This window comes from Colletotrichum gloeosporioides, assembly GCF_011800055.1.
Source record: "Colletotrichum gloeosporioides strain Lc1 chromosome Unknown consensus_52, whole genome shotgun sequence".
In the NCBI taxonomy this organism is placed as follows: Eukaryota; Fungi; Ascomycota; class Sordariomycetes; order Glomerellales; family Glomerellaceae; genus Colletotrichum; species Colletotrichum gloeosporioides.
In genome coordinates, this window is record NW_025544697.1 from 35,723 (window position 1) to 58,943 (window position 23,221).

General features: G+C 51.1%; 9 protein-coding genes across 9 annotated transcripts; 5 read left to right on the forward strand and 4 right to left on the reverse strand.

Annotated features, from left to right (window-relative positions):
• Positions 1-2,175: 2,175 nt before the first annotated feature.
• Positions 2,176-3,068, reverse strand: GCG54_00008344 (Cytochrome P450 monooxygenase ausG; the record flags this gene model as incomplete). Its single annotated transcript, XM_045408311.1, has 3 exons — positions 2,176-2,418; positions 2,457-2,608; positions 2,690-3,068. The coding sequence occupies 3 exons, from the start codon at positions 3,066-3,068 to the stop codon at positions 2,176-2,178; spliced, it is 774 nt and encodes a 257-aa protein (XP_045263001.1).
• Positions 3,069-3,392: 324 nt separating this feature from the next.
• Positions 3,393-3,957, reverse strand: GCG54_00008345 (uncharacterized protein; the record flags this gene model as incomplete). Its single annotated transcript, XM_045408312.1, has 3 exons — positions 3,393-3,497; positions 3,562-3,660; positions 3,742-3,957. 3 exons carry the CDS (start codon positions 3,955-3,957, stop codon positions 3,393-3,395), a joined length of 420 nt encoding a protein of 139 aa, XP_045263002.1.
• A 718-nt stretch (positions 3,958-4,675) lies between these two features.
• Positions 4,676-6,332, reverse strand: GCG54_00008346 (Aminopeptidase; the record flags this gene model as incomplete). The annotated part of the gene is made up of 4 exons (XM_045408313.1): positions 4,676-5,001; positions 5,066-5,806; positions 5,863-6,170; positions 6,229-6,332. 4 exons carry the CDS (start codon positions 6,330-6,332, stop codon positions 4,676-4,678), a joined length of 1,479 nt encoding a protein of 492 aa, XP_045263003.1.
• Positions 6,333-9,481: 3,149 nt separating this feature from the next.
• GCG54_00008347 (uncharacterized protein) lies at positions 9,482-12,097 on the forward strand (the record flags this gene model as incomplete). The annotated part of the gene is made up of 2 exons (XM_045408314.1): positions 9,482-11,249; positions 11,664-12,097. 2 exons carry the CDS (start codon positions 9,482-9,484, stop codon positions 12,095-12,097), a joined length of 2,202 nt encoding a protein of 733 aa, XP_045263004.1.
• Positions 12,098-12,233: 136 nt separating this feature from the next.
• GCG54_00008348 (Non-heme chloroperoxidase) lies at positions 12,234-13,100 on the reverse strand (the record flags this gene model as incomplete). The annotated part of the gene is made up of 1 exon (XM_045408315.1): positions 12,234-13,100. The coding sequence occupies one exon, from the start codon at positions 13,098-13,100 to the stop codon at positions 12,234-12,236; it is 867 nt and encodes a 288-aa protein (XP_045263005.1).
• Positions 13,101-13,990: 890 nt separating this feature from the next.
• GCG54_00008349 (uncharacterized protein) lies at positions 13,991-14,728 on the forward strand (the record flags this gene model as incomplete). Its single annotated transcript, XM_045408316.1, has 2 exons — positions 13,991-14,334; positions 14,389-14,728. 2 exons carry the CDS (start codon positions 13,991-13,993, stop codon positions 14,726-14,728), a joined length of 684 nt encoding a protein of 227 aa, XP_045263006.1.
• A 677-nt stretch (positions 14,729-15,405) lies between these two features.
• On the forward strand, positions 15,406-16,058 carry GCG54_00008350 (uncharacterized protein; the record flags this gene model as incomplete). Its single annotated transcript, XM_045408317.1, has 3 exons — positions 15,406-15,645; positions 15,706-15,869; positions 15,932-16,058. 3 exons carry the CDS (start codon positions 15,406-15,408, stop codon positions 16,056-16,058), a joined length of 531 nt encoding a protein of 176 aa, XP_045263007.1.
• Positions 16,059-17,685: 1,627 nt separating this feature from the next.
• GCG54_00008351 (Pantothenate transporter liz1) lies at positions 17,686-19,566 on the forward strand (the record flags this gene model as incomplete). Its single annotated transcript, XM_045408318.1, has 7 exons — positions 17,686-18,283; positions 18,340-18,422; positions 18,474-18,686; positions 18,748-18,933; positions 19,003-19,109; positions 19,170-19,309; positions 19,370-19,566. Coding segments are annotated over 7 exons (1,524 nt in total), but the record flags the coding sequence as incomplete, so codon positions are not given.
• A 1,147-nt stretch (positions 19,567-20,713) lies between these two features.
• Positions 20,714-21,205, forward strand: GCG54_00008352 (uncharacterized protein; the record flags this gene model as incomplete). The annotated part of the gene is made up of 1 exon (XM_045408319.1): positions 20,714-21,205. One exon carries the CDS (start codon positions 20,714-20,716, stop codon positions 21,203-21,205), a length of 492 nt encoding a protein of 163 aa, XP_045263009.1.
• Positions 21,206-23,221: the final 2,016 nt, after the last annotated feature.

The following is a 23,221-nucleotide window of genomic DNA, read 5'->3' on the forward strand; positions in this document are numbered from 1 at the left end:
ATCTCCCTCGCTTGCGTCCTCGTGCTCGTCTACCACACCCATGTCTGACAGATTCTGTCACTTATATCCTAGCGAAAGCTTCGAAGAGGGGAATCACGCCATGAGAACCCCATTTTCTGTTCTTTTTATTGTCGTTGACCATGAATCCAACATGCATTGGCGTGGGTCTCTCCTCAGTCGTATCGGCTCCAGGACGGAGACTGGAGGGCTGGGCGGCGCTCATTGGGTCTCAAATGGGCCGTCGAAGCCGCTGCCTCCCATTCCAGGTGCCCGGTTAGCAGGCGCTCAGGTAGGGCAATGGGTGATGGACCCCTGTCAATTCGTGCATCCCTTGTCCTGTCTCTGACCTATTGGTTACCTGACGGCTATGGATGAATGTGCCGGATGAATGCTGCTCAAGATGTGCGGAGAAGAATCATGATCACGTCCACTTTGGCTTCACAGTCCGCGCTAAATGTCCCGCATTCTGAACAACGGAAGCCCCTCATCCCTTCTCGAGTTTGAACATCAAGCTCCGGGCCGTCCCTGTCGATCCATCCCCGTATTTGACGTGTTCCCACGTGTGGTAATGATATGTCATTCTACAAGATGCAGCAGACTACTTTGCACAAATGTATCGCGAAGCCGGTTCATCGGGCAAATCCTTACGACAAATCAATAGCCTATATGTCCTCTATCGAGGCGGCTCAGGCGGACCCACGCTTTAGATACAAGCCGGCGCCTTCGTCACGGAGTTGATGGAGATGCACCACAATTGGCCGGGCCATCGCAGGGGCCTTTTCTGACTGCAACTTGCCCTGTTCGGTGGTGGCAGCGGAGTCAAAAAAGCAAGCATCAAAAGGCGGCCGCGCTCCCGCGTACGATCCGCGGTCGCACAGAATTGATTTTCGATATTTTGTCTCACTTCTCGATTTCCTTCCTGCTGTGCCACGTCAACATCCTGCAGATTATCTATCAACAGGCGATGGGGGGCGAGATCTTGAGGAAAAAGCAACGAAGGGGCAAAAAGAAGGTCCGTGGCATTCGGTAAAGCATTTGAACAACACGAACAGCACATCACATTCACAGATGGCAGTCCACTATTCTCGTCATCTTACAAATGACCCCTCCAAAAGCTCAATCTCATCCGCCCTCGCGTGTGCCAGAGCCACGCGGGGAAGCGAAGGGAGCAGCCGCTGGTCGGCGTTTTGCCAAGAACGGAGCTTGCTCCGACCCTAATGCAATAGAGACATTTCCTTTCACGCCGCGGTCGCTAATCCTAGATCATCTCGCATGGCGCATCGGTGACGGCTGCTTCTGGGGTCGTTGCAACATTTCGAGAATGGTAGACATGTCGGTGAGACAGCAGGCATCCGACGAACGCGGATTCACACACAAGATCCGGCTGGTATGCGGCAGATCGTTGGATTTCGCATTCTGGCGGATATGTTACCCAAAGGGTGAGGGCCATCGCCCGTAATTCCTGTATCACCGTTCCTGCAGATTGCGTCGTATGTAGTTTCTGTTTGGGTCCCTTCTCGGGGTTAACCCCGATTTCGCCTTCGGGTTCCAGACCTCGCCTCCAACGTTGTTTCTGACGCCTTTCCCACAATTTGTTCTTCTTCATGTGACCCTTACCTCTATGGTTGCTTCTCCCTGCTTCGTCTCAGTCCTACAACTATGTACATCAATTTTTGTCTATCACCACTAGCATCCATAGAAGAAAGCGGAATTATAGAGGCTCCGAGCAAGCCAGTTGAACAAATGACCCGCAGATGCTTCAATTCCGGCATGTAGAAGGAAAACCACATTTGAGTACAATGTAGTTGTACTTATAAGACAGGTGAAAGAGATGCTAAAGACTGCCCCGAAGATCATCTGAAGTGCTTGAAATTGAAAATCATTTGGCATTACTGCTATGAATATTGAGAATGAATTGGGCTATTCTGGTAGAATTCGATATAGAATGTTAACAACGACGACAAAGATGATGACAAGAATAATGATTGTCATTATCAAATTCATGGTGTAGGGAACGATCGTGAGAAGACCTCCAGGTTTTTCAACAATTCGTCGTCTTCTTGATGACTTGACAGAATTGAGAGGTCCACGTAGAGTTTTGACCGGGCGTCTATTTGTCCGCGCTATTTAATTGGGAGCTAACTCTTACATAGAATGTCCGTGGATCTCTATCCGTCAATGATCCGAGCCATATTTAACTGCTTCAGATATCAATCTCCGGTGTCCTAGACCGGTATGCCACAAGCGTCTCGGGACCCGGTACGAACCGCTCTTGGGCTTCTTCCCGACAATGTCCCAGTCGTACTTCATCAACAGGTGAATGAGTGCACTCTTTATCTCGTTACTGGCGAAGAAACGACCCGGACATGCGTGTTTTCCGTGTCCAAAGCTCAGAATCTCCGGGCTTATGCTAACAAACTGCCATTTATTCTCCTGCACTGGCAGCTCTCACATACACAGAAATCGATACCCATGAAGTCATCGGCATTTGAGCCACATATCTTCTTGTCGCACATGTGGAGCGTCGGTATCGTAATGGGGCAGCTCTTGCGGATGAGGGTACCGTCGGGAAGTGTGACATCGTCTTCCGCATAGCGATTCCTCATGTCTGCATATGGTTAGATTCGTTGCAATTTACTTGCAGTGCGGTTTTGGAGAAGGATATCGCTGCGTTTGAAGCCTAACTTACTAGGGCCAAGAATAATCATACGCTGGCTCTCCTTCATACAGCTATCCATGAGCTTCAACTTGTAGAGGCTCGTCTTCTCCCAGCCTCCGTCCTCGTTGTAAACACGATTGATCTCATCACGGAGCAGCAGAATATACCCCACGTTCGAGATCAGGTCGTACATAGTTGCCGTGATGACGCTCGAAGTGGTGTGGATTGCAGCCACGGTCAGGAACAACTGCCCGGAGACCACATCAAACGACCGGCCTCCCCGCACATCATCCAGCCAAGACAGAGAATCCTTTGGTTTCTTGATATCACCCCGTGAAGCGCGGCGAGCGGCCAGCTCGGGCTCGATGATCTTCTTCGAGTCGCGCACAAGCTTGCGCAGATAGATCATTTCGGGGAGAAATCAGTGTACGACATGTCTCGTGAATACTGGCCAGGTGCGTAGGCGCTCTTGGGCTCTCATCACCAGGATCGTAAAGCGGATGGAGATGTCGATCCACTCCTGGCTGTGGCAGAGCCTCTCACCTAAGAAGACAAGCGCCGACAGTCGGGCGGCTATGTTCGTTGCTCCCACGATGAACTTTGTATCCTTCCAGTCTTTATCTTGTGTCAGCTTCTCGGTATGTTGAGGTGGTTTCGGGACGCAGCGACGAACCTTCGGCGGCCGGAAGACTTTCGTCAACTACTGAAGCACATTCTTTGGACAACGACTCGGTCATCCCACCCAATGCCTGCGGGGTTTCTTCCTGACGGTGTCTTGGATAATGTCGCCTTCGAGTCCTGTGTGGAGGAAGTCAAGGCCTGGGTACTGAACCATGCCCTGCTGCAAGTTTCCAACCCGAGTAAGTATGATGAGCATGTGTCAAATGGCATGGTGTTCTTACCCGCTCAATGAAACCGCGGAATGACACCCGGGGATCACTCCGAATCTCGTTGGCAAATTCCTTGGCCAGGACAATGCATGGGCCAAAGTTACTCAAAAACTTGGAAAGGGCGTCCGTTCAACTATGGAACGGAGGGCTTTGTTGGTGTAAATTCCAATACTCGGGAGGTGCTGGTCTTACCTGTGTCATGCCTTCCTTCAAAATGTCGAGCGCCTCGTTGTCCCATCTTTTCCGAAGTTTGGTGTAGAACCAGTCTTTCGGTACTTTCCCTATCAAGGGGAAGTCCGGGTAACGCCCGTCTTCTCTGGAAATGAATTGTAGAAGGAGGTACAAAATGCCAATGCTGACAGTCACTATGAATTCGGGCCTAGAGGCGTATTCCAAAATTGATGACATGATGACACTGCGTAGAAGGTGAGAAGAATGAGATAGTGCGTAGTTAATGTTGCAAGTCGAGGACAATGGAAGTAAGAATATGATGCCGTTGAGACCAATGGTCTCATAAAAGTCGAAGGTTTTCATGTAACGCACGCTCTTCTACTATATTCCCGCGCGGCCGTTGATGTTGGCGGGAATGGCAGGGATGCTCGTATTTTGATATGCGAGTCCGGCAACTATCTTGAGCTCATCACTACCGACACGGGGAATGATTCGTGGGATGACCTACCTTCCCGTCCTTATTGGCCCATCCAATGTCCACTGTCAACGTTTCTTAGAGCTGACCATAGACCACGGACCACGGACGGCGTTTTCGTCCGAACGATCTGGTTTTGACGGCTTCCCGCCCGGATCCAGGTCTCTCGGGAAGTCCGCGAGGCTATGTTGTTCGATAATAAAGGCAAACGGGCGCGTTTCCATGTCCTCCGGTAGCAGTACCATCAGCCTTGATCAGCCAAGATACTTGAGACGTGTATAAAATGGCATGCCACCCCGCACAGCTTCGCCCTCAAGTCACATCTTCATTCAACGCGGACAATGGTTCACGGCCCACATTCCACAGTCGAGTAGGCTGAAAGGCATGCAAGAATTTCATGTTCTTGTAGTTCCCAAGACTATGTAGGTATCATCATAACATTACAGATTGTATGCTTTTAGGCCGTCTCATGAGCATCATCTAAACAACATGGTCATCGCCGTGAGAGCAACTCTTGGCGTGCTCGGCCTGCTCAGCAGCGAGAGCCCACCTCTGAAACTCGCGGCGAATGGCCTCACGGTTGCGGCGGGCAGGCGTAGTCTTGCTGCGACGGGGGAGACCCGCGGGCAGCTCGTTGGCGAAGTCGGCGGCAACACGGGCAGCTGCCTTGGTGTTGATGGTAATGGCGTCCCAGTTGATGTTGTCGAGGGTGTCGCAAGCCAAGTGATAGCAAGGGTCGGTTGGTTCACCGGCGCCGGTGAAAATCCCACTGCTGGGGATTCCCAGACTAAGGAAGCCAACATAGTCTTTTAGGGTTAGGGTTAGAACATCAAATATGAACAGGTTTTCACTCTAGAAAAGTGTGCGTACCGGAGCTGCTGCCAAAGCCACCGAAAGCGGCTGGCTTGCCCTGGGCGGCGATGTAGTCGTGGATGGGCTGGGCGCCGAACTTGTCGCCCTCGTTGTCGCCGAGGTAGACGTTGTAGACGGGGTTGATGGAGCCGATCATGTCGTAGTTCCAGTAAAAGCGAATGGCGTCGGCCTCAGCCTCGGACAGCTGAGCAGTGTAGTAGAGAGATCCGACGAGACCGCTCTCCTCGGCGCCCCACCAGATGAAGCGGACCTTGTTCTTGAAGCCCGAGTACTTCTTGAAGGAGCCGGCGATCTCAAGGAGAGCGCTAGTACCAGAGCCGTCGTCGTTAACACCGGGTCCAGCCTGGACAGAGTCCAAGTGAGCACCGAGGACAATAACGTTGTTGGGGTCGCCCTCCTTGGTCTCGGAGATGATGTTCCAGGTCTCGCGCTCATCCCACTCGGCATCGACCAGGAGGGTGACCTCGAGGGTCTCACCGGCCTTGAGCCGCTCCTGCCAGGCGGTCGCAACCTCGAGAGGGATAAGACCAACGGGCACCAGCAGGCCCAGGTTCTCGGCGCTCAAGGTGGCAGAGCCGATGTTGGTGCCAGGAGTCTGGTTGTAGAGAATGACACCGACGGCACCCGCAGCCTTGGCGAGCTTGAGCTTGTCGGAGATGGCGCAGACACCGCGCTTGACGAGCGCGAGCTTGCCGGTGGCATCGATACCTTCCCACTGGTCGGCGAAGCAGCCAGAGCCTGCGCGTTTAGAGTCAGCTTGCAGTTGTGCAGTTGTACGGTGATAGTTCTCTTACCTCGCTCATCATCGACGGGGATGTCAATGAGGGGTGCAGTGTCGCCGTCGGGAAGCGAGGTCGGGTGGTTGTACTGAAGAGCTACGACGTAGACATCTTCATCGTCGGGACCGGTGACCTTGATCTCACGAGTCTGGGCAAAGGTGTGGTTGAAGTACTGGATCTTGGTGTCAAGCTGCTTGTGGAAGCGGCCTTGGACACGCTCGAGGATGTAGTCGGACGACGCCTTGTAACCCGGAAGACCAAAAGCACGGTTGCCGCCGTTGTCCTTGGCAATCTTGTTCAAGTTCCAGAGGTTGCGCTCGAGTCTGCGGGGCACGCGTTAGGGCAAGTTCAGGTACGCCAATTGAAAGGATTGGCACTCACTCCGTGGTCAGAATGTCGGCCTCAGCCTTGTCGGCGGTGAGGGGGTCGGTCGCGAAGGAGCGCAGCGCGAACAGCGCCGCGGCGAGGGCTGAGGTGGTCTTCATCGTGAATGAGGAAGCTATTCCCAAGTCCCTATTGACGGTACAGGGTGAATGTTTGACAAGCTTCGGATGGATCCCAAGGAGCGGACTGATCAGCTAGCTAGAAAATCGCACAAGAATCCGGGCGAGGCCAGGACATTTATGTTCTCAGAGGCCCATGCCGTCTGAGCATGCCAAGAGGTTGCTCGCCGTGCAGGCGTAATTGCGCGATAAGACGACATCCAGTGACAATGCAGTCAGAGTTGGAGAGAGCTCCGGCTCGCGTGGCCGGGCGAGCTTTGGGTAGCAAGGTTGTGCGCCGAGAAGCTGTGGCACCGCGAGATCCAATTCGAGGAAACGTACATCGCAGCGCCACAATGGCATCCCAAGAGGCTGGTCCCTGAGAATCTTGCTCGTTATCCTGGGTGCTGAGGCATCGATGCAGGCCGGGCGATGCTACCTCGGGCAGGTGAACGACGTCGGGTCTTCTTGGCAAGGACTTTTGCGAGGGACAATTGCGAATGTTGGTCCAAGAGTGAAGGATACGGTTGGCAGTGCCGCTGTTGCTAGGACGCGGAGAGAAGGTCGGCTGCCAGGGGGGCGAACACAAGAAATGACCATGGGCGGAGAAGCTCCCGGACAAGGGCAGCTTCTGGGCCACGGCGGCTTTTTCCTCTCTGGCGCAGTGGATCATCGTTGCTTCATCAGGCAGGTGCCAAGCCTGAAGAGAGGGGAATTTTCGAGTAGTGGCTGACGAGCATGCCAAACGGTGCTAGGGTGTCGTTGTTTATTCGCAATAACGTTTGGGGGGCTCACCGTGATGAGGTCGGTGCTTTACATGACGATGGACGCAATAGGTTTGAAGCACAGCCTGGAAAGTAACTTTCAAGAAGTCTCCTTTGGCAGACAGAAACTTCATCTTGTAGACATGCTTTCGAACTGACTCATCTGAGCAGAATGGATGAAGAAACGCCCCGTTGAACGCCTCGCGAGAATGCGTGTTCCCACTGCAGGCCTGCTCGTTCAGGTGCCTGCATGAGCACTGCATGTTAAACGTTGCAGTGCAGTACCGCCAAGGGACGACTCAACAGGCGAGATCGCGCCACCACCGAGAGCTTCATCCCAAGAATCATCCATCTTATCCCGCCCCCGCGGAAGGAAAGCGATCGGTTCGTATGAACCGATGAGAGCCGATTTAGCAAACATGGCCGTTTTCACCGGCTCCCCAGCACTAAATGTCTCGTGTGTTTCTCGCCAGCATCGTTCTCAGTGTCAATTTGTGAGCTCCTTGTCAGCATTGGCTCCGCGATTGAGGCGCTGGGCCAAGACGACGGGAAAGGAATGTGCTAGTCAATCGGGGAGGCGGCATACACTTGGCAAAAAAACAAGACGCAATCAAAATTCTGGGCAAAGCGGAGAGGTCTTGCTGATTGATAGATATGAACCCTTGTTCCTTTGTATCGGCCGTGCCTTCAATTGCTGGTCCTAGTCTCGGCGTCGGCGCCGGGGTACATACCCCGCATGGTGGGATGCCGGACCGGCCATTACAGTGTGCGGCAGTGAAGACCCTCCTGCTCTTTGAGTGCCGGCAAAGTCTATGAATATCATTGGGCTGCGTGGCCTCGCTCCTGAATTACGTCAATGGAATATTGAATGTAAAGGTACAATTATGCCGTACCAATTATCCACCTGTGTTAGTGTCCGGGACAACCCCCTCGGAATGTGTTTTTGGGGCGCGCTCCCAAAGTTGCGGTCATCCACATCATCAATAAGTTCAGACCATAAAGGCTTGCCCCCGGTACCTAAAGAGGTCCAAACAAGCTTTTCTACATGCATTTCCAGTTAGATTGTGGTTGACATGCATTATCTCCGTACTGCCGGAGCGCCTCATGGCGGCCTGTGCCGTGAAGAGATAGCTACATACCTTGATGGCCAGCTGTCCCATCCTGCCAACCTCTACGACCCATCCAACCAACCTTGATTTTCACGGCCCGTAGTGGGGTCTACGCTGATCTTGGGCTTGGGTGAAAGACGTCTAATGGGCATTTCTTAGTGATCCTGGGCTGACGTGCAGTGCGTTGGCGCGTATGCATGTTATGCATGTTTATCTGGGATGTAACACTTCGTTTGCAGCTATAGCACATGGAGGCAATACTCCAGCGAGATTTAATGGGACCGCACTCCTTCGATTGAGTTACTCAAGGGCAGCTGGAGAGCCCATGCTGCTGAGTGGCAGGGACTGAACTAGTCTTAAGCATACAGGAGCTTTGCTGTCTGAGCCAACACTTCGGAACATTGGAGATGATTTGAAAAGTATTATTACTGCGGTAGAGATGGTATTAAGAATGAAAATAATATGAATAGATTGAAGAAATCCTAGCCTAGATTAATCAGTAAGTACTAGGTACTCCGCCTAGGAAATGAAGCCTTAACTTAAAGACCGCTCCTCGTGGGACCATTTACGCAAAAGCATTGCTTATACGCTTAGTATCTTCTTCTTTTTTATTAAAGTATGCTCAATACTGTTTGTTAATGGTGGGACCGACATAGCGTTACTTTGGTATATAGCACGGCGGTTGTTACTTTATAAGTGTTGAAGCAATTTTAGTGCCTGGGCTGTTAATGAAGTGTTCATCTGGGAGTTGAAATATTTAACAAATCATCAGAACATCTCATGTATTCTGTGACACAGACTCCGTCAGGCAGAAGGACGGGTCAGTCTTCAGAAATTATGGTGCCAGGCTAGTCGGTCAATCCTTGACCACTCAGAGCGAAAAAGTAAAAGACAACTCTTTCCATCAGTTTCACCGCTGAATTTTTACGGTTCTTATTTTATACATGACAAACGTCTATCGAAACCACGTCCAGGGCATTAGATCGTCATCATCGAGTATGGAATCTACCGAAGCTCTTTCTCATGCTAAGGTACCCATGGTTCCACTGGACAGGGGTTGACAACTGCGCAGCCTATGAGATTCGATCATGCAGCAGGGGTTCAGTTTTCAGCTCCGATTGCTGCCTGCCTGTCAAAACGCGCAGCTTCAATCGGTCCACGCTCACTGTCTCTTTTCTTGGCATCCCTTGTTTTCAAGATATGCCCAAGCAGCTACACTTTAGCCTTCCAGTCCTCATTGTTAAACGAGGCCAAGTCAATCTAATGCCAATCATTGACCATGTGGCTCATCAACACACGTACACTCAAACTTGAGGAGTTCTTTGACGCTGCCATCCCCAACTACGCCATCCTATCGCATACTTGGGGAAGCGACGAAGTCTCCTTTCAAGAGTTCAAGAGCCTCGATATCACAAGCGGAGACCCGGCAGATCTAATGATCAAAGACAGAGCTGGTTATCCAAAGATCATAAAAGCATGTGGGAAAGCCCTGGAGTATCGTCTTCGATACGTTTGGGTCGACACCTGCTGCATCGACAAAACAAGCAGTGCGGAACTGTCGGAGTCAATCAACTCAATGTTCCGATGGTACGAAAATGCACAAATCTGCTTCGCGTACCTATCCGATGTACCGGCAACTCAGGATGCGACAGACCCGGCATTCGTCAACTCTCGCTGGTTCACAAGAGGATGGACTCTACAGGAGCTGCTCGCACCTCGAGAGTTGCTTTTCTTCGCGTCAGATTGGACGCTGATCGCAAGCCGCGAGGACACGGCGGCCTCCGTGAGCAACATTACAGGCATCGATCAGACGTACTTGGAATCCTCGATATCGGAGCAAAACACCCGCCTGAGGTTGTTAACAGAGGCCAGTATTGCAGAGAGAATGAGCTGGGCAGCCCGGCGGACAACTACCCGCGTTGAAGATATTGCATACTGCCTGCTGGGTATCTTCGGGGTGAATATGCCTCTTATGTATGGAGAGGGTCAGAAGGCCTTCGCTAGACTGCAGGAGCAGATACTGCAGACGTGTTTCGACTCGACACTTCTTGCTTGGAATCCGACGGATGAGCACGGACGGCCCCTGGCCTTTGATGAACTTGAACCGAGTTCTTCTTGGGCCTCTGCAGTGAGGATGGTAATGGGGATGGGGCATCCTTGGTCTGCTCCCGAACAACCCCACTCGAACGCATTGCCGATGGGTCTTTTGGCTCCGAGCCCCGGGTGCTTCCTGCTTTGCAACGACATCGTCGAGTGCGAAACCGTGCTCGACTGGACCCCAACCAGCCGTGGCCTTGAGATTGAACTGCCCGTGTCAGACAACACCTGGCCGTACGCCATCATTCCCTGTCGACTGCGTAACGACCCCTGGAGCCTTCTTGCGCTTCCTCTAGACGTGCACGAAGGTGGTGCATACTCCAGGAGTCCGCTTTCGGCCATGAGAGTCATCCATCACACCTGGCATCAATGGCCCATGAGAAAGATTCTGCTGAAGACGAGGATACGTCCTAACTATGACACAGAACCTGTACCCTCGTGGTACGTCTGGATCAATAGCTTGCCTTCAGAAATGGAAATCCTGGAAAGATACTCAGACTCAAAGCATTATGCAGCGGACACACTATTGCCCGTGTTTTCCGAACGCGAAACACAAACCATCACCAGCTCGCGATATGGAATCGCCGGGATGAAGCTCGAATCAAAGGCTTCAAACGAGAGGTTTTCTCTCGTCATCAAAGTTACCAAGACGTCAGCCTATACAGACATCGGCTCCTGGATCTGGCCCCGAAGATGGCCCTGGAGGTCGAATAGTGACCTGTATCATCTGGAGTACTGCATCGCCAAACATATCTCGCCTGATAAACTGGTATCTTTCTGGAAACGCACGGGCTCCCTCAGGCTCACAAGGTGGTCCCTAGAGCTGAAGGATTCTTGCCTTCAATTCGAGGTCACGAAGAGAAAGCTGCTTGATATCCCCGTCTTCGAAATCAACATTAGGCAATCCCCAAAAGGGTACATATCGCAACTACAATACTGCATGGGAAGATGTTCGTGGCTACTGCAGCTCATCACAAATCAAGTATTAGCGATTTCGATGACCTTGGTGAGCCTCGTCTTCCCGGTCTCGGTCATAAATGCTGTTCTTTGGTGCAAACATCTGGTTCCCTGGCATCTATCGCTTTTACCAATCGCCCTACACATGACAGTCTTCGCAGGGGTTGCAGGGGCGCTAGGAGGAACACTGGGGGTTGTCATGTCGCAGTGCATATGCAATAGCCAATGCCAACTAAGAGGTTTCTTAAACAGCCTTCGGTTTCTGGCTGCATTTTTGGTGCATCTGTTTGCCTGGGATGCATTGATGGCAGTTTACGCTTTCCACTTGCTACCTGTCATCTCGTGTTTCGCACCGAGATGGTCCGAATTCATCAGGAACGGCAGAAGCGTGCTCGCCATCCTCATAGGTCTCTTCATGGGCCCGCTCATTTTCTGGTCCCCCTTAAACCCGCGCAGGGACTTCCCACAAACGCTGGCATTGCTTCCCTTGTACATCCAAACTGCCTTGAGCATATCGGATGACATGCTTTACAGGAGGAAATTATTTCATCTTCACCCAGTAGCTGTGGCGTGTTGTGGGCTCTACATGGTCTTCGTCGACAGCATGAACTTTGCGATCGAGACAAACTGCAAGCCTCCCCTAGTTGAAATGGGCATCTTTCTCGAAGCAACAAGTGCGGCAGGTTCATTGAACGAGACACGAGACAAATATGTTGGTCACTTGGCGGCATTTATGGGCATATATATCAGGGTATACTTCCATGTGTGGCGACACTTACTGGCGGAGAGTGTACTTGTTGTTGTCGACGCTTCATCGCTCGTGTCAGCGGATGGGCTTTAGCCCATAATCCGTAACTGTTCTAATCAAGACTCGATTACGCCTTCATTCACGCTGAAGAATTGAAGAATAGATTGAAGTGGAGATATATTTCCAGCTGTCTATCATATACAGCATCTAGCTACGTGGAAGCTTGACTTCAACAGTCAGACAAGACGCCAATCTTGACAAACCACTTTTTGAGTCGCTCATTTACTTCTTCGCTCTTCAGTTGGAAGAACCAGTGCCCTGAATCCTCTACGAGGCCAACTTCGTCGAGTTCTGTGCTCGGGGACAAGTGACTACGTTCCGTGCTAACCCAGAACTCGCTGTTCCCCAGCGTCAGGCGTGAGCATTGAATCTTCCCATCATGCTGTGCGACGGACACTTCCCGTCGACCAATTCCTTGGGGGTCTCCTAAGCAGGCCGAACACTGTGCGAGGATAACTCCCATATCCCCCTGCGCGGCACGCCTGCTAATCCAGGTGTTATGCCAAGCGGGTACTGTTGGAGGATACAGAGCCGGACCGAAGAGCATGACCAAGTTTTGAAGTACCTTCGTAGGGTCGGTGAGGTATTCATCCGCAGTGGTGGCGGGGACGGAATGGAGCGGGTCGAGTATGACCATGGCCCGGGTGAGATCGGGACGCACCGACGCGAGATGGTAAGCGACGGCAGTACCGAGAGAATAAGCAATCAGTATGACGGACTTGATGTTGAGGTCCTGGAGAAGTGCAATGAAGTCTTGCGCAGCGGTTTGTGGGTAGTAGTCGATGATTGATGGGTCCGCATCCGGCCCGGGGTAGGATTTGATGCCCGGAGTCGGCGCCGGAGCGGATGAACGGCCCTGGCCTCGAGGATCTGGAGTGATGACACGGAATCCGTATTCTAGAAGAAATGGAACTTGCCAATTCCAATCGTGGAGGTCACATGTGATTCCTGGGATGAGGAGGACTGCTTGAGCCTCTTGAGGACCTTCATCCACAAAGAAAATGGAAATGTTGTCGTTACGCTTGAAGAACGGCATGGTAGATGCAAGGAAGGAATGATGGATCTGGCCTCATGAACAATCGAGAAAGAAGGCAGGGATTAATCGTTTTATACCGATTTCAACCCACATACGAGTTGTCTACTTTAATGCAAGAGTGTTTACCCTGAATTTGAAAGGCTATCACGAGGTTCGTCGGTTCCGATTGCTCCCGCGTGAAACCCGGGGAGAGGTCACGCACGTTTGCTTCGGGTGATTGGAGATACCGATGCTGACGACCAAAATCTATTCGTTGCGGGAACGAGTCCGTGTTGGCAGACCGAAGGGCGCTGAATGGAGTCCACGTCCTGTAGATGTTTTGTACTAGTAAAATCATGAAGAACTGAGTCCAAATGCAAAGATCACAGAGCATCCGATGAGAATGCCATGCGTGGCTGTGCCAGCGCCGGGAGCCATGCCGTGAGCATTGGCGTCTTTTAAAGGACGGGCAAAAACCAACCAACCCGCACATTTAAAGCTATTACCGCTGTAATCAAATCTTGCAGCCAGGCAACAATTCAACGATCCAAACCCATGCGGTTGACCCTGAGGAGTCGACCTTTTTGGATAAGTGCTGACCGGATGTTTCGCTTAGGGGCCGGCTGAGCAGAAGCACAGGGGTTAAGCTTCTATTCCCAGCAGCTGTACAGGCGTTTTCCTGCGCCGGTGACCTATTGCTGCAGCCTGGAATGGGTCTAAGCCGTCTTTTCAATGCACGATCCCGCACTGCAGGAGGCCGGATTTCCTTCATGTCGCTGATCTACTTATCTCAATTCCTCCTACAATTGATCTATAAATCAGATTTTTCAAACACAACTCTCCTCTGGCTCTCAATTTTGGGCCGTCAGACAGAAGTCCATTTTCAAGGTTATCTCCCCGGCAGTGGCATCATGGCATCTTACGAACATACGGCGAATACGGAGCATACTTACGTCGAGAATGCCTACATCGAAAACGGCCTTCATCCCGTACATCACTCCGACAAGATTGTCGGCGGGCCAATAGAGCACCAGTACGATGGCCAGTATTATGGGGGATACACACAAATCAGCGCGGCCACGACACTCAAGGCAGAAAAGAGGATATGCGGTGCCCGGAAACCAGTCTTCTTTCTGTGGTGCATCATCGGCTTTATGGCGGCCATGCTGGTGATGGTTGCCGGCGTGTTTGGGGCTATGATAGCGAACCAGGATGCAAAGATACAGAACCTTCAGCAAAACACCGGCGGGACAAGGTAATTAATCAATGATGAGACTTGCTCAGCGACACCCAGCTAAGGTATCCTTAGAACCACCTCAGCATCCGCAGCCGCCACGACCTGGGTCGAAATCTCCGATTGGGAGTACGTTGGCTGCTATCGTGATAACGACCAAAGAACTATGCGCGACGCGTACCAAAATTACACCACAAGTCAGACGAATCGACAGTGCAAAGCGTTCTGCGAAAAGAACTACGACTACTTCGGTACCGAGACTGGGGGCGAGTGCTACTGCTCCAGCACAGCGCCAAGCGAAGACGCGCTCTCGCCGGCGTGGAACTGTAATGCACCCTGTAGAGGGAGCAGTGATGGAGAGATTTGCGGGGGAGGATGGTTTCTGAGCGTGTGGAAGAAGACGAAAAAGGCTTGAATCTTGAGGAGTAGATGAGGCCTACAAGACTTTCCAATGAGCGGGCGTTTTGGTCATGGATTCTCCGGGACAGGAATCATTACTGGGTGTTCGGTGTGCTATGCCTCTTCCTACATACCCAATATTACTGTTTGGCTGCGTTGCTTCAATGACTGTCGTAATAGACCAACGGGCCCTCTTGATTGGCGCAGCCCTTGAGTTGATACCGCCATTGAATGAAGCCCTTCAAGCCCGCTGATTCTGGCTAGCTTCCGTGCCTGTTGCCGGCGCCCTCCGGGACGGCACGCGCATTCCGTCCGCCAACGTCCGGGGACCCGACATGGCTTCCGCGAATTACATTAGCGCCCCGGATGCGCGTGTAATACGTAGGCATGACCGAGGCTTCAAATGCGTCGCTGTCTACGGCAACTTCCCGAATTGATCGAGATAGGATATTTGCATGTTCAATGGATGCTAAAATGATGGCGCGATACGAGAAAAGGTACAGCCGCCCGGCATGATGCCTCCAAATGGAAAATACAACCCGAGAATTGTGTACCTTCCTAATGCATGTTTGCCAAGAATTGACGGTCAAGAAGATCTCCGCAACCTTAAAAACAAAGCACGCGACCCGGCGGCATTCTAGAATCTCATGGTTAACACTTTGATCTGTCTACTGTTGTTTCAAGGTGCTCAATATGCGCGTTCTTCACCTAACCAGCCTGCTGTCCGTCGTGTCCAGCGCCCTTGCCGCGACCTTCACCTCATGCTCTAGCACTCAGATAGCCACCCTTGAAGCGGCGATCGAGCGAGCTACGAACAAATCCTATGCGGCCATTGAGCATCTGGAAGACAACCCCAACGGTAGCGATATCCAGACCACGTGGTACGGCACGTTTAGCACCGAGCGATACAACCGCGTCTTGACTGCCTTCAAGGTAACTTTCATCTGTGATCCGATGCGGGAGATGTCCAGGCACGCTAACCGAAACCCCTAGAAATTCGCGCCTGACCTGGCCACGACGTTCAGATACGACTGCTCCTGTACCAGCTCAGCTGTGTTTGCCACGATCGGTGGTACTTACGGCGACGTGAGGATTTGCAGTGTGTACTTCAACGAGGAACTGCTGCCGCCTACCGGACGGCATCGCAATCAATGGGAGTAAGTCCAGTCAACATCTTACACTTATCTAGATAAGAGAAGTTCTAAGCAAGGTCTACTAGCACCATTATCCATGAAGCGACACATTTCAGGGACGTTCTGGGCACCACTGACTACGGTTATGGTGTCGACTACTGCAAACAATTTGCTTTGGAGGATCCCGAAAAGGCGGTCAAGAATGCCGAGTGAGTTATCAAGAACCTCTGAAACAGGTGTTGGCTTAGATTAACGTGTATCTTGCAGCAACCATCCCCGTTTCGCAGTGGAAGTGCCACCTTGGGGCCCTTAAGAGACTGATCTGGTGTTGCTGAAGAGCAAGAAGCAATGGGAACTAGGCGACATCCAATTCTTGAATATTGTTCGAATGAGCGGACAAACGCTGGACAAGCGCTGAAAAATGCTGGCAGAATCGAACATTGAACTCCTTTCCGGGAGTAAAATAGGAGTCCTCTTACGTAGGTAAAACCAAGTATGTTAATAGAAGACACGGTAAAATAAATTGAGAATGGGAATGAATATTACGAAGACTTGCCTGTAATTCGTCTCAACGCTCCAACAGCCTACACTGTGCAACTTTATGACAGGTAGACTTTCCTTCAGAACTGTAGTTGAGGAATAACGATACATATATAGTAATTGGCAGTTCACAGGCTCATATAGTGGATTCCTACTTAAAACGCAGCTAGTAGAAATGCAGAAAATGGACTTGAATTATTCAGGGTTAATCGCATCACACGTTGAAAACTGAACTTAAGCTTGAGCCACTGGAAGCGCCAGGTTATCACAGACTTGACGTGTAAGCTTGAGACCGCCTAATTTTCCCCTGTTTGGGCGACTGCATTTTCTGTGTACTAGGTAGGTGACTTAGATGATGACGATGACAATAGGCGACGACAACAATAGACGACGACGGCGACAGACGGCGACGGCGAGAGACGACGACGAGAGACGACGACGAGAGACGACGACGACGACGCCGATAGACAACGGTATTAGTAACGATAGTAATAACGATAGTAGGAACGATAGTAGTAACGATATCAGCAATGATAACAGCGAGTCTGTTCTTCAATTAGACGTGCGGGATTATTGTTAGTACAACTGAGGTCGGTACTGGAACAGCCGCGGCGGCACAGGTGGACTTCACAAGAAACCAAAGGGAAGAGCTTATTCAGGTGATGATCGATCGAGTTCCACAAGGGAATGTAGTCCGTCTCAAGATGCATAGCATATTGAGTATGTTGCTCACTGTGCAGCCTGTTGTTCATACCGACGTCAAAGGGCAGAGTATGCGGCATTGTGTATACAGCATGGAAGAAAACATGCTTCTGAGTGAAAAGCCTTCTTTCTGATGGATTAAATCTCATAGAAATGCGTCTCAATGGACTTTTATCGGTATTGTCACAAATGTCTCCGAGGAGCATTCGGCACTGTGGACGAGTGGCCATGGATGATAAGCTCGCAATCACCCCCGACTCTGTCGTCTTACCACCGCCGATCGACCCCACGATAATGCATCACACACGATTGGTCGACGCCGTCGGACAACCCCCGACACCTCCCAACACCAACGAGATTCTGCAGCGCCATACTCAAAGAGACAAGAACGCAACGTTCTGGCATGTCTAGCGAAAGCTGCTTTGCCTCCATCGGGGATATCGTCCGGGTCGGCCTATGGCAGCCAGGCATGCCTGGTGCTATCAGTGCATGGCAGCCATGCCTCGGCCGCCTGAAATACGCTCCTCCGATTGCGCAACCTAAGCTAATGTCGATAGAAGAAGACATACATATGCTGCCATGCTGCTGCCTTTGAAGCCGACTACCGTGGACACCACACTTTTCCCTCACGTCTTCTCACCACGCCTTCAAGATGACGGAATCGCAACCCACGAAATCGCCCTCGCGGTCCTTCCGCTCCTTCATCTGGGATACCGACACCCATCTCAAGAGTCATGAAGAACGAGTCCTTCTCCGCAAACTGGACTGGTCCATCCTCACCATCGGATGCCTGGGGTTCTTCATGAAGTACCTAGACCAAGGCAACCTTGCAAACGCCTACGTATCGGGGATGCAAGAAGACCTGAAAATGTTCGGAAACGAGTACACCTACGCTCAGACAGCATACACTTGCGCATATGCCATCATGCAAGTGCCGAGCACTCTCATCGTGCAGAAGATCCGACCAAGTATCTGGCTGGCTTGTATGGAGGTTGCATGGGGCGTCTTCACCTTTGCTCAGGCTGGTACTCACAGCTCCAGCCAGCTGTATGCGTTTCGGTTCTTCGTGGGCTTCTTTGAAAGCAGCTTCTTTCCCGTGTTGCTCTACGTGCTTGGGAGCTGGTATACGAAGACGGAGCTTGCTAAAAGAGTGGCCATTTTTCACATGACTGCGCCCCTTGGCTCTGCCTTTGGAGGTATGTGTTTACAAAACATGCCTAGTTTCCCACAGTACTGATTTCGATTTCTGTAGGATACCTTCAAGCAGCCGTGTACAAGAGTCTTGATGGTGCCCATGGTCTGTCTGGATGGCGATGGTTGTACATCGTTTGCGGAGTAAGTCGAATGAAGGATCCTGAAATCCCACATCAATACTGATCAACCCAGTGTATGACTGTGCCCGTTGGTCTAGCGACATTCTTCATCCTCCCCGATACGCCATACACCACGAAGTCCAGATTCCTGACCGCCCAGGAGTGCGAGCTGGCCATCGAGAGAGTGCAGAAAGCTGGCAAGGCGGCGCCCGCCGGAGTGACCTTTGCGACCTTCAAGCGCGTCTTATCAAAGTGGAGGTGGTATGCGTTCGTGCTGGGTTATGTGGTGAGTGCATATCAGGCGTCGTGCAGATACGATACCAAGGTTGCTGATAAGGATGTTGCAGCTGTATGGCGAATCCTGCCAAGCCAGCGGCTACTTCGGTATCTGGCTCAAATCGGAAAACTACTCAGTCGTTGACAGAAACGTGATCCCTACTGGCTCGAGACTGATCATGGCCTTTTGCGTCATTCTCTGGGGCTTTTTGTCTGATTACACCGGCAGCCGTTTTGCTTTGATCTTGATCCCTTTGGTAAGCAGCGCATAGATCGCTTAATTCGCGTGAAGATATTGGAATGAGGCTGATCGATGAGTAAAATAGATACTGGGCCTCATACCGAACGGAATCTTGGCTGTATGGCCTGCTAGTGTGCCCTTGAAGGAGGCCGCGTTCCTCACGAGCAGCATACATCTGATGACAGCCGTGTTGTAAGCATTTCAAATCAGTTACGGCGACGTCAACTCTTCGTATTAACCAACCATTCTCAGTTACACCTGGGCCAACGAAGTCTGCGCAGGCGACAACGAAGAACGAGCTCTGGTCATTAGCAGCATGAACGGGATGCAATATGCAGTTGACGCCTGGCTACCTATCGTGATTTTCCCTCAGACTATGGCACCTAGTTTCAGTAAGTCGCTAAAGATTGACGTAAAGCTGTTCTTCGTCCACTGACAGTTCGATCACTCAGGACGTGGTTTCCCCGCCACTTTTGGGTTCATCATCGCCGCGATCATTGCGGTCATCAGCATCAGACTCCTCCTGTTGCGCGAACAGAAGAAGAATCCCGAAGCTCCAGAGACTTCTTTAGAGGCCGGTGTTATTATTGAACACGACAAAACAGCAGATAGCGCAGGGGAAGTGGAAAAAAACACGGAAAAGAATTAGAGCCTGATGTCCGTGGAGCGATGGCATACCATTGAGGGATGGTCGGCAACGGAGGTGGATGGAGCTTCCGTGGTATGAGAACTTGGAGGCGCAGCAGGAAGTAACTTCCTGGCCCAATGCCATTGTCATTGGGGGTGGATGCTTTCTTTTGTAGGCGCGAATGGACAGGTAGCGTTAATTTACCAAAGCATTGCCGTCCAATGTGGAAGTTGTGGCTTGGTCTTTTTGGGGCATCGGAAAGAAGAGCCTTGCCCACGTCATAGTCTGTCGATCAAAGATCGACAAACGCTGTGTAACTGCACAGAATAAGCTTATTCAACCAACTGCCGTGTATGTCTCCTGAAGTTGTAATCTCATTTGCTGGTGAATATCCCACCGGAAAAACCACCCCCACGACGAACTCACCACCACCTCAGCAATCCATCTCGCCCACACTGATACCACAATGACTCGAGATTTCCACTTTCGGAGACCCCGTCGAGCCATTGCCTCACCAACTTGGAAATCCTTCAGCATGGTTCTTCATGCAGTCCGGCAGCTCGTCTCATGTCAGCTTACGCTCAAGCCGTGTGTGCGAGGCGAACGCCAGTCAGTTGACAGCAGTTCGCTCATCATTGCGAAACTAAGGACCAGAAGCTCGGGACAAGCTCCAAGAGAGCTGCGATACCCAATCAGGAAATCCTCGAGAACTATGCATTCATGCCCTCACAGCCTTATTATGCTTCGGCGCTCTCAATTGGGCATCACTGGGAAATTCACAGACCGTGCACTCCTGGTAAACCACGTCTCTCTTGCTAGGATGCTTCATGTAACTCGTCGAGTTGTCTCGGATAATTCGCACAAGTGACCCCGCAGCCGGCAGTTCCGAGTTACATGTTTCACCGAGCTACTTAAGCTTCGACAGTCCAATATTGATAAAACTAGCGGTGCAGGGAGGAATTTTCCAGGGCTGTTCTCATCTCATTCCATCTCATTCTAGCTGCATCCTTCATCGCAAAGACGGCCAAATCTCATCTTCAACCTGCGGCGAGGGCCATTTTTGATCACCGCGATATCGAGCGCGACCGTGGTTCGCGATAAGACTTTTCCGACCGAACAGATCCCCCGACGACACACGTACACCAGCCACCACAAGGGATCGCGCAAGATGGCGACACAACCGCAAAAAGCGACCATCAAGGGGTCATCCGCAGTCCCGGTGATCTACCAACTTACAATCATGACCGTCGAGCCCATTTTCGCGATCCTCGGGGCGGTCATGACGCTGCACGCGCCGAATCAGTATCAGGCGGGGTTGACACGCAACTCGCATACCTACGCGCCGCACACGCAGTTTCTCTTCACCCAGCTGAGCGGAGGATGGCTCTATTTCGCCTTCATGGAGGGCGTGGTGCTGCGGCTCTTCGATGACCTGAATCTCTGGCGCGTCGTCTGTGCGGGCATGCTCCTGAGCGACGCGGCCTACATGCACGGATCGGCACAGGCCATCGGGGGCTGGGAGGTTTGGTTGAAGTACCAGGAGTGGACTGTTGAGGATTGGGTCATCTTTTGGTCGACGGCACCGATGGTCTTGGTTCGGATTTTGATTGTGCTTGGAATTGGAGTGAGGACTTCTGTCAAGGGAGTGAAGGCGGAGTAATCGCGCTCAAGGAATACAGTCCGGTTGTGTTGAGCGTTGTGTCTCCTTCCAGGCACTCTGTCTGTATATGATAGGGCAAGGAATCGCCTATGGCAGCCCCATGTTAGATTATCTTTGGTTCATTCCTGGTGTAGATAGTTCATCTCACAGCTTGAAAAGCGAAATATTGGAGCTACGAGAACTGACGTCACCCGTGCGCGCTGAGGTCAACACCATTAGTAGCTTTGACATGCCGTACCTAGCGCCTCGCCCATGACTCGCGCTGAGGGCAGTGTCAAGCATGGAGCTAAATTGTGTGGACCAAGTGATTTCATTCAGAGTCGCTAACCACTTGCACATACAGCGGAGGTCAGTGGTGTTTCAAATGGCACAAGTCTATTGGATGCGTAATCTATCGCGTTGCTTGCAGGTTGCTGTCCCCTCAAATCTCAAAATTGCCTAACTAGACAGGTATCCTCAACAGACTTCAAACCGACTTAGCTACTCTGAAGATTCAAATCCAGAATATGGTGATACTGCAAATTCTGTCTTAGTTTGAACGGATCGTGGTAGTGGACGTGTTTTCAACTCACGAGGTAGAAGGCTAGCAATTGCAAGCTTGGCAAGCACTCGTAGCGCAAGTATCGCCTGTGACTTCCGCAAGAACGCATGCATTGTGTATCGGTTCAACGCAGCAGCATTGCTTGGCAGTGGCAATGCCCAAGAAGGTAACCGCAGCAACGAGTAAGGAGGTAACGCGCATGTTGACAGAGCTGCAGCGAACGACTCTGATGATTGGATTGGAAAATGAACGATGGCGAATGAATTCCTGAGGTCAATTGAGGTATCACAGAGACTATTTATGTTCCAAAATATGGCCGGTTCCTGTTGTCGTGTACTGGGCGTCGGCATCGTGTAAGGTTCCGTCGGACGGCTTAATAGTATAAGGTTTCCCTAAGCGGTGAAGTTCTCCTAGTTGGGAAAACTGAGGCGACTTTTACTAGTTGGAAACGTGCACAGGTGGGTTTTCAATTTCGGTCTTTGCAAAGGACACAATTTTACATGCAAGCTGGGCAGCTGGGACAGACAGGTCATGAAATGAGTTTTACGATCCGGGTGGGTAGTGGGCATAGACGACGAGATCGACGGCGACGACGACGACGACAATAGGGATAGGGAGAGGGAGAGGGAGAGAGAAAGGGACGATAGGAATAATAAGGATAATAAAGACAATAATAATAATAAAATTATCTAACTAAAATAGACTACTAGGCCTAGTACAAGTGGTTATCTGCCTAGATAGCAAAACTCAATAGAATTTGGGGTAAGAGTGATTTGCATACAACAATCTAAGATCATGCTATCAGACTAAGTCCAGGTCTTCATAGGTCATAAGTAAAATAAAGGAGGGCAATTTGAAGGAATCTGCTAAGAAATAAGGCGTTCAGGAGAACTAAGATTTGTTATATCGTGAGGTGTCAAGTCAAAACTGTCGTCTTCAGGGAAAACCTCGCGCACCAATATATGAATTCCAGCATAACTTCTGCATTCAATAGCCTGGTGCTCTAGCGCAAAGTACCATTTCTTTTACCTCACGTAGAAAACGCACGTTTTAAAGCTCGTAGGTGCTGTCACTACAGCTCGTAATTAGAGCTTGATATGCCTAGATGCAGTAACAACAGAGGAAAAAAAGAATGTTGAGAAATGAAAGATGATGAGCACGTAATGTGAATGTGAATATGGAAGTGAAAAGAATACAGAGAGAAAAAGAAGAAACAAGTACGCTCTACTGCCTCGGGGCAGTGTCCATCCAGCGCTTCCAGACGGTTTCCCAGAGCTCATTAATCTGGACATTCTTTCATGCTGCTGCTTAACCCCTCAGCCATCAAGGCGTCCTTGGGAGATGTACTGGTGACAATTCAGCTAGTGGAAAGACTGAAGTAGGAGTTGACACGGCTGCCTAGAATTGCCTTGGATATCAGATGGAGACGGCCTGGAGAGAAGGCAGGAGTGACCCCGGTTTACCATTCAAAGTTG